The 8670-nt window shown below is 35.6% G+C and overlaps 1 protein-coding gene across 1 annotated transcript in view; it reads right to left on the bottom strand.

The window, feature by feature from the left end:
* Positions 1-2843: 2843 nt before the first annotated feature.
* The window catches only part of Fancm (FA complementation group M), a 45462-nt gene continuing 39635 nt past the window's right edge, over positions 2844-8670 (bottom strand). Inside the window, exons 21-22 of the mRNA XM_071599296.1 lie at positions 4103-4197; positions 2844-3407 (exon numbers count right to left, since the gene is read on the bottom strand). Of these exons, the coding sequence (XP_071455397.1) occupies positions 3305-3407; positions 4103-4197 (198 nt within the window). The 3' untranslated portion in view covers positions 2844-3304. The remainder of the gene's footprint in view (positions 3408-4102; positions 4198-8670) is intronic.

The following is an 8670-nucleotide window of genomic DNA, read 5'->3' as shown; positions in this document are numbered from 1 at the left end:
TGCCCTGAGATTCTTGCCTGGGAATCAAACCTACAGTTAGTAGTCCAATGTTCTACCCCTGAACTACCATGTCCCCACTCTTTCTCACATATGCAACATGTATTCATTCTCACATGTTCGATAATTTCCTTACATGCACGGTACCCTGCAAGCCACTGCCAGGGTGTGTGGTAGGGGTGATTGCACACCAGACTACTTTTGAGACAAAATCCTTTTCCCCATAGCGCAGTCAGATGCAGTTATTCTGACCCCTTATTTTTGTGGCAAAAATGACATCTAAAATCTATCTGCTTTACACTTATTCTAACTTTATTCAAATAATCTCTCATACTGTAGCACGATAGCATGAATAATACATTTTAAATGTCATTGCTTCCCTTCCAAATTATGAAAGAGATTTAATTTGTAATTTAACCTTTGCTCCAAGAGTGATTCCCAACATAGCTCCATAAATAATTTTGATGCAATACTCAGTTTGTCATTGCAATGTTTTACTAATCTAGCTCCTCTACATTGCATGAGATCTAATTTGCCAATCAATACAAATTCATGAAGATCCCATATACTGGCAGCACATTCTAAATGAGGCCTAACTTCCTTCTCTTGCCTAATTTCTTTGTCTTAGCACATTAACACCTACATTAATCTTCAAGAGAGATTGACCAGAGTCACGAATGAATTTGATTTTGTTGAAAAAATGTGCGTCTATTTGGAAAACTTTGAATCTACCGAGCAATGAATACAGAAGGCTGAAAATCAGCACTTTTTGGAGAGCTGAAAAATAATTAAGGAAACAATCATCAAGTGGTCTAGCAACAGTGATCATGGGGTCTATTTATACATGGAATCTATCTTCAAGCCCCAGCTATTATACTTGCAGAATATTCAAACATGAAGGTAATTGTGAAGTTAACCAATTAGCTTTGACACTTCCAAATAAACTACAGTATTAAAAATTAGAGGTGCAAGGGGAAATTGTCAAGTTCCAATAAATGTGAATGTACAGTAATTTAAACAGATTGCTAGGGAAGCCTTAATTGGTGCTGGACATCAGTTTAGCCAGCTCTACAATACTGATGAAATAGGACTTTTATGGAATTCATTGCCAGAAAATATTTATTCATCAATACTCAATGTTCAACCCCTGGTCAGAAACTGCCAAAATAAAGAATTACTCCTTTCTGAAAATGAGGATGGCAGTTATCACCTGAAATTATCAGGGGTAGATAAATCTAAGTTCCACCATGATCTTAAATACATGATGAATAAACTTCTAGACCATTACTACAACTCTTCAAAGGTCAGGTTTACCCAACCCTTCTGGCCAAATTGGTTTTTCCATCACTTCAAACCTGAATTTAGATTACTTTAGGGAGATTCAATTAACATTGCTCCTAAGTATGACAAAGCTGTATTCATTCTTGAAAATGTTTCCACACTGTTAAAAATAATAACAGAAGTGATAAAAAAGTGATTTCTGGACTATTCCTCCAAATATTAACTCCTTAATACAATGACTATCAAAGGATAGTCTAATTGGCAGAGGGAAAATGTTACAATTATGATGATTCAATTAAACGGTACGAAACATTTGGGACAAAGAATTAGGGATGCAAAAGCTCTGTTCAATGTGGGTGCCACATTTGCTGAATTCCGATCAAATTTGCAAATGATTTTCCGAAGCAAATTTGCAAATGATTTTCACGGCAATGTTTGGACTGATTCAAAAGGGAACCGACTGATTTTGTGCAGTGTATTTATCACCATGGAAGAGACATGGGTCCACCACTACAGGTCAGAAATGAAAGAACAGTCACATCAGTGGGTGGAAGCTGGTGGCTACACACCAAAGAAAGCTAAGTTGATCTTATCTGCCGGAAAGGTCATAGCCAGTGTGTTTTGGGATGCAAAAGGGATACCATTAATTGATTACCATGAAAAAGTCCGAGCAATTACCAGCGAATATTCCTCAAACCTTCTCGACCAGCTGGATGTCAAAATTAGTGGGGAGAGGCCGGGCTTGAAGAAGTAAAAAATCATCTTTCATCAGGACAAGACACCTGCTCACAAAGGTCCGTTGGCGATGGAAAAACTACAGGATATGTGGTACGACATGCTCGATTATCTCTTATTCGATATTCTCCTGATTAAGCACCCTCAGACTTCCATCTGCTCCCAAACATGAAATATGTTTATGGAAAGCACAATGCGTCCAATGAAGAAGTTCAGAGATGTATTGGTATATGAATATTTTCACAGCCTTCCAGACTCTCACTTCCGAGAAGGAATACTGATGTTGGAGAAACGCTGGACCAAGTGTGCTTGAGTTATAAAAAAATAAAATCATTTTTTACCTGAAAATTGCAGTCTTTCATTGTCAGGCCAATAAGTTTTCACCTTACCTTAGTATGTAGTTTTTTTTTTTTAATTTTTATCAAATTTTGAAAGAGTTCAAATAAAATATTTTCATTATGCGCACTTCAATAGATGAAATGAACTTTGCTTTACACCGCTCAGATCTCCGATAAAATAGACCAAACTACAAACAAGTATAATTCCATTACCAAAACAATTTGTTGAGTGAATAACAGAAGAAAAATTCAAAACACGAGATTTTCCAATTGATAAGGCTTAAAACAAAATAATGCTGATTTCCATCAAGAACAAATCACTGAGAAAAAAATCTTACTGCTTAGAGTAACATCCTGGCTTCACTAGTTTCACGCAAAAACATTAGCAATCCTATAATAAATAAATAATGCATTTATTATCATGCCATAGAAATTATATACAATATACACAAATCAACTGATTTCTGAAACATGCAGGGAAATATTTTCATAACAGAAAACAAATTAAGATACTCAAAAAACAAAAATATTCCCTGGAAATATGATTATATAATGACATTTTTTCAAATTACTCAGGGCATCATAGAAATAGCTCTATGAGTAAATACTTGGGAAATGTAAATTAATATGTTTTTTTCATGCTTATGTTCAAGGTATACAACCAAATCCTGATTTAAACATTTCAAAAACATGAACTTATAGCTGATGCAATATTTATCAGTTAGATGATAAAGTTATCAAGATAGCATAACAAAGATAAACAACTGAGAAAATATATTACAAAACCAATATCAATGCTGGCAATGGATCTCCAAAAGTATCTACATTTTTACAACTACCTTTTTACAAATAACCAAATTAAATCTTTTTAGTTATTCTTGACTAGTATTATTCATAAAAATTCCATCAGAGTGTATATTTATATGTTAGCATTGCATGGCAGTTTATTCTTCTCATGTCTCTGAGACATGGACATTTGCTAAAATCTTATGTAGATGTAGAGCTTTATTTAAATCCAAACCAGCAGCACTTTGGATTGACCGAGCTGAAATGCACCTAGATCAAGCAAAAGAAAAAGGATGAGTGGTTGTTGCCATCAGGGTACATTAATTAAGAGTTATAAAACTGAGACTATAAATCAAGATTTTTTTAACACAGTTTAAAATGGCAAAGAAGTACAACTGCACCTAGGAATGTAGTGTACAATTCAGGTAATTGTTGGAAATTTTCTTAAATGATTCTTGGTTATTATAATATATGCTTAGCCAAGATTCAAGCAGCAATTGAAAGTTTATTTCAAAAATAACACAAAACTAAAATTATTTTTCATTTCTGATTGATAATTTTCTGGTTTATTAATTTTTGATGACTAAAGGAAGTCCCTAACGTTTGCAATTCTTCAATAAAAGTACAGGACCTTTAACGTGAGCAACCAATAGCATCACAATATGGAAGAAAACAATGAAAAATGACACAGTACTCCAGGTGGAAAACAAAATAAGCCCATTTCAAATCTGACCCCTTTATTCTCCTCTCACGCCTTCTAGCATTAATTTTCATATCTGTTTACTGCGTTTATTTTACATGAACTTCAAAAAATATTCATACTAATGAAAAAGGAAATGTGCAGTGTTCACTATTTATACAACAGTGAAAATATTAAGAGGCTCCTTAAATAGTATTGAACAATATTTATCGCATAACTGAACCAGAGTTAATTCCCAACTATATTCAAAAAATTTCTTACATACCTCTTGAGGAAATCACTCATCTTTGGAAACTGCTGTAATAAACTAAATGCCTGAAATGTGTTTAGCCCTGGCAAAGATGAATAAAATTTCAGCACCTTAAAGAAAAGAATTAATATGATAATACTACTGTCTTTATGGTTAAGAAGGACTTCCATAAAATTGTATATCACTAATGACTAACTAATTTCATTATGTGATAATCAATGTGTTATAAATTTATTATTTTACAGATAGGTAATATTTAGCTGAGAATATATATTACATGAAACACTGATAGAGAGTAGAACAAGCAAAACTGCATCATAAAAGTATGTTCTAAATTAATTTAACAGGCCATAAATGGAGTCAAAATTTGGCCAAGGTACAGGGATATCTTACATATTTTTCACATGCACGTGGGCTGTGAAATAAATGCGTTAACTGATACAATCTGTCAACTTGGCCTATAGCCCTGCCCACTAGAGGCGCTAGTTGCCTGAGACCCAATGAGCCATCTGTGCTTGGTGGATTGTCGAGCTGTGCATATGGTGCCGGATATGTTACTTTCTGCTATTCTAGTTTTTACTGTTTGTCAAAAATGGAAATTGACGAAAACACGGAGCAACGAATCAACATCAAGTTTGTCATGAAGTGCAGTGAAAGTTTCAAGAAATTACCCAAATGTTGACAGCTGTTTACAGTGATAACGCTCAGAAGAAAACATCCGTTTTCAAGTGGATTAAGCATTTTAAAGATGGCCAACAAGACGCCACAATGATGCAAGGCCAGGATGACCTTCAAACACCTGTGTTGATGACAACACTGATCGTGTGCAGTCCCTTGTCATTACCGATCATTGAAAAACTGTCTGAACGATAGCTGATGAACTGAATTAAGGAAAATCAACGGTGCACACTATTTTAAGCAAACATGATGGATGGATCCTTCACCATGACAATGCACCTGCACATTCAGCATTGATTGTTCGCCAGTTTCTGCAAGAAAATTCAGTCACCATCCTTGATCATCATCCTTATTTGCCAGATCTCGCCCCCTGCAACTTTTCCCTATTCCCAAAATGGAAAAATGTGATGAGGAGACATCACTGGGAAGATGTGGACACATTGAAGCAAGAAACAATGAGAAAACTTAAAAGCCTAACTGCCAAGGACTTCCAAGGGTGCTTAAAACAGTGGAAAAGAAGATGGAATAAGTGCATAGCAACGAATAGAGAGTACTTTGATAAGGATAAAATTGATGTAGACAAAATTTTGCAAAATAAAATTTTTTTGGCCTCAGTTTGTGTATCTATCGGGCAGAGTAGCATAATTGCCCTCGGTAGAAAAGAATGTGAGGGCAATAGTTTATATGCAACTATAGAAAAAAAATTTTCTACATTTTTGAACATTTTTTCAGCAAAAAAATAAAGGCAAACTTGATAATTGAGCCTTCAAAAAAACTAATGAGATTATCTTTATTATTAATATGGTAGCCTACAATTAAAGGTGGGTAACTACCATTAATATATAATAATATCATTATATAATAATATTAATATATAATAATTCAAGCCCAGACTAACAAGACAATTTGATACCCAGAACAACAAAAGCACCACTGCATTTCAAAATACTTTCTGCCTCCCTTCATTCTGTCCAACATGCCTTCTCTCTCCCACCTCCTACCTTGCTTGCCCAACATTCTCCTTTCTATCACTATCTCCCATATTCCATCACAAATCAAAATGCTGAGCATCCACCCTTCTCACCCACCTTTGGATTTCCTACAGTAACCTTCTTACCTCCCCCACCATACCTGGTACTTCTTCCTTTGTTTTCCTTTCTGCCCATTTTACTTTTTCCATTCTTCTCCACTTGTCCATTTCAACAATCTTACTTCAACAAACAAGTTTCTTTGCCATGCAAAACTATGAGCCAAATCAAAGTTTTTGCTAATGTTTTCCTAACATCCTTACTCTATGTCCCTGTAATCGACTAACTCCCTCAGCCTTGTGAGAGCAACTTTCGCAAATAGAAATATTCTTCTTATGTCCCAACTACTTGGACAATCTTGTTTCAAAACAACTTCATAATATAAAAAGAAAAATTGCAACTTTGTTGATTCCATGTTTTAATCTTATGACCCAGGTTTCTATACATAGCATCATCTTTAGGTGCATCTTCAAGCTTTCCTTTCACATACATGCATTTTGGTAAACGGGCAAAGGTGTGGGGGCGAAAGGTGGCATTTTGGAATTGGGCAGGAATAAGTTTGGGGGGGGGGGGGGGGAGGAAGGAGAGAGAGGTTCAGCAGAAGGAATTAATTAAAATATTAAGTGGAATTAACGAAGTTGCAATTCTTTCTGTAATGGATATGTTCCACCAAGTTAAGCCTGAAATTACCAGCTTACAAGATAAGTTAACTGTACCACCTACTCTAGTTTATGCATTCCAATTAATGATAAACTTAGCCTTCCTCTTTCTTGAAAACCCCATAACTATTACTTTGTTTACATTGATTCTCATCCCAAACCAATGACAATTTTCAAATGTACTCAGTAATTATTGTAATCTTTTGTCTGACCACTAACTTAAGGTTGATTATCCACAAATTACACTGATTTCCTGAGTTTCCCACCTACTTTATTCCTATCTACAGCTTTCCTGATGGTTCTTTTACCATTTCCTTGATATGAACAATGAGAAGCATGTGATATCTGACAGCCTTGCCTAACCTCCCACCCTCCTTAAAATTGACCATTCTGTCTCTCCATCCACTAAATACACCTTAGTAGTTGAGGCATGCACTGGTTACGGATAAGTCTCCTATCACTCCAGTCAACTCCTATCTTCTGTTATTCTGTACATTAATTTATTCTACTCAATTTACTATATCAAACATGTTCTTGAAATCCATGATGCAAACAAATGCAGTGGAACCTCATAATACGAGCATAATCCGTTCTGCGATCTTTCTCATAAAGCACAACTCATTTAGGGAAACAACTTTTTGCATAAAAATTAATGTTAAGTACAATGATGCATTTCATGCCAGAAAACACACAAGGTTTATTCAAAGAAAACTACTCGTACATTGTTTAGGATCCTGCATCATGTTCACCTTTTCTTCAATTGTGGAATGAAGCAACCAGTAATGCAAACTCAATTTGTAAAAGCAAAAAAGAATCAAAATAACTTTGTAATTATTTATGATACAAACCTAATTCCTTTGCACTAGAAAGCTGTCTAGAGACATTTGTTTTCGCTGATGCTTCAAAATTTGGTCAAAATGTGACTCAGAACGATAGTTAAATAAATTTGTGGCCCACATCACCACTGCCTTATTAGGGTGATGCCTCCTACACATGGTAGGATGCAAAAGTTCCCATGGCCTCCACATCTCATTTAGCCTGCTGTTTTGGACTTAAATTTTCTTGAAGGCTCTTAAAGTTTCTGAATGGTAAACAAGCAAGGGTTTGACTTTATGAGATGGCCTTTCATTGACTTGTGGTCAGGTAATGCATTCCCTTCAACTGTTATGTGCATAAATATAGGTCCACTTTGGCATCTTCTTCCCAAAGAGAACTGCCTCGTCACAATTAAAAACATGTTGTGGCAGGCAACCCTCAGAATTGACGAGCTTTTTGGAGTCACCAATGAAGTTCTCAGCCAACTCAGAGCTTCAATGCAACATTTTCAGAGAGCAAAAATCATTCGCCTTGACTGGGATTCGAACCCAGATCCCTCAATATCCGCTCGAGTGCTTTAGCCAATTAAGCTATCAAGGGGTCCTCTTAAACTCTGAAATTTTGGGGCTTTTAAAGGAGCAAGATGTTGTGACGAAATACCGTACATAAAATGTCACAGGCATTCATAGTCGTGTGCGACACGCCACAGTCCACGAGGTTAAAGCCAACTTTTAAACACTTATGCTGTTTATAACTTAACAAATTCCAAAGAAACTGCGGATATTGAGGGATCTAGGCTCGAATCCCAGTCAGGGTGAATGATTTTTACACTCTGAAAATGTTGCATTGAATTGCACATTAGTGGAGGACTCCGTTAAAAGTTACTGTTGCGGCATCTCCCGCAGTTTCTTTGAAACCTCAGAGCTTGCTGCTTTACCATACCTCACAACACCGCAGATAACAGTTCTTCTTGTTAACTTCTCTAACCACACACAGCTCCCCTTAAATACTTGTTCGACCGTTGATGATCCTGACATTTTATTAATGAGTTGGCGAAAATCACTTTCCCTTTCTCAAATACATTCTTGTTAATGGTATCACATTGCAATTTCTTTTTGTTTATACATATGAGAAGCAACTTTTCAATATCACTGAGAATACAGAACCCTTGCACAGATACTCTTTGTATATTCTGGTTGTCTTGTATGTGTTTTTTAAGAAAAGGCCAATCGTTGATGTCAACCCATTGTTGATATGCACACTAAATCAGCCATGCTCGCACCTTGTTCCCAATTTGCAATGATTTTCTTTTCATTTCAACTGTTCATTTTTATTTTCTCATTGTTTTCTTCTTATTGATTTTTCTTGGGGGCAATTTTAAAACAATTGACAAAACATTATT

This window comes from Hetaerina americana, unplaced genomic scaffold, assembly GCF_022747635.1.
Source record: "Hetaerina americana unplaced genomic scaffold, ioHetAmer1.1.p SCAF_1, whole genome shotgun sequence".
Classification (NCBI taxonomy): domain Eukaryota; kingdom Metazoa; phylum Arthropoda; class Insecta; order Odonata; family Calopterygidae; genus Hetaerina; species Hetaerina americana.
This window is presented reverse-complemented; position numbering and strand designations above follow the sequence as displayed.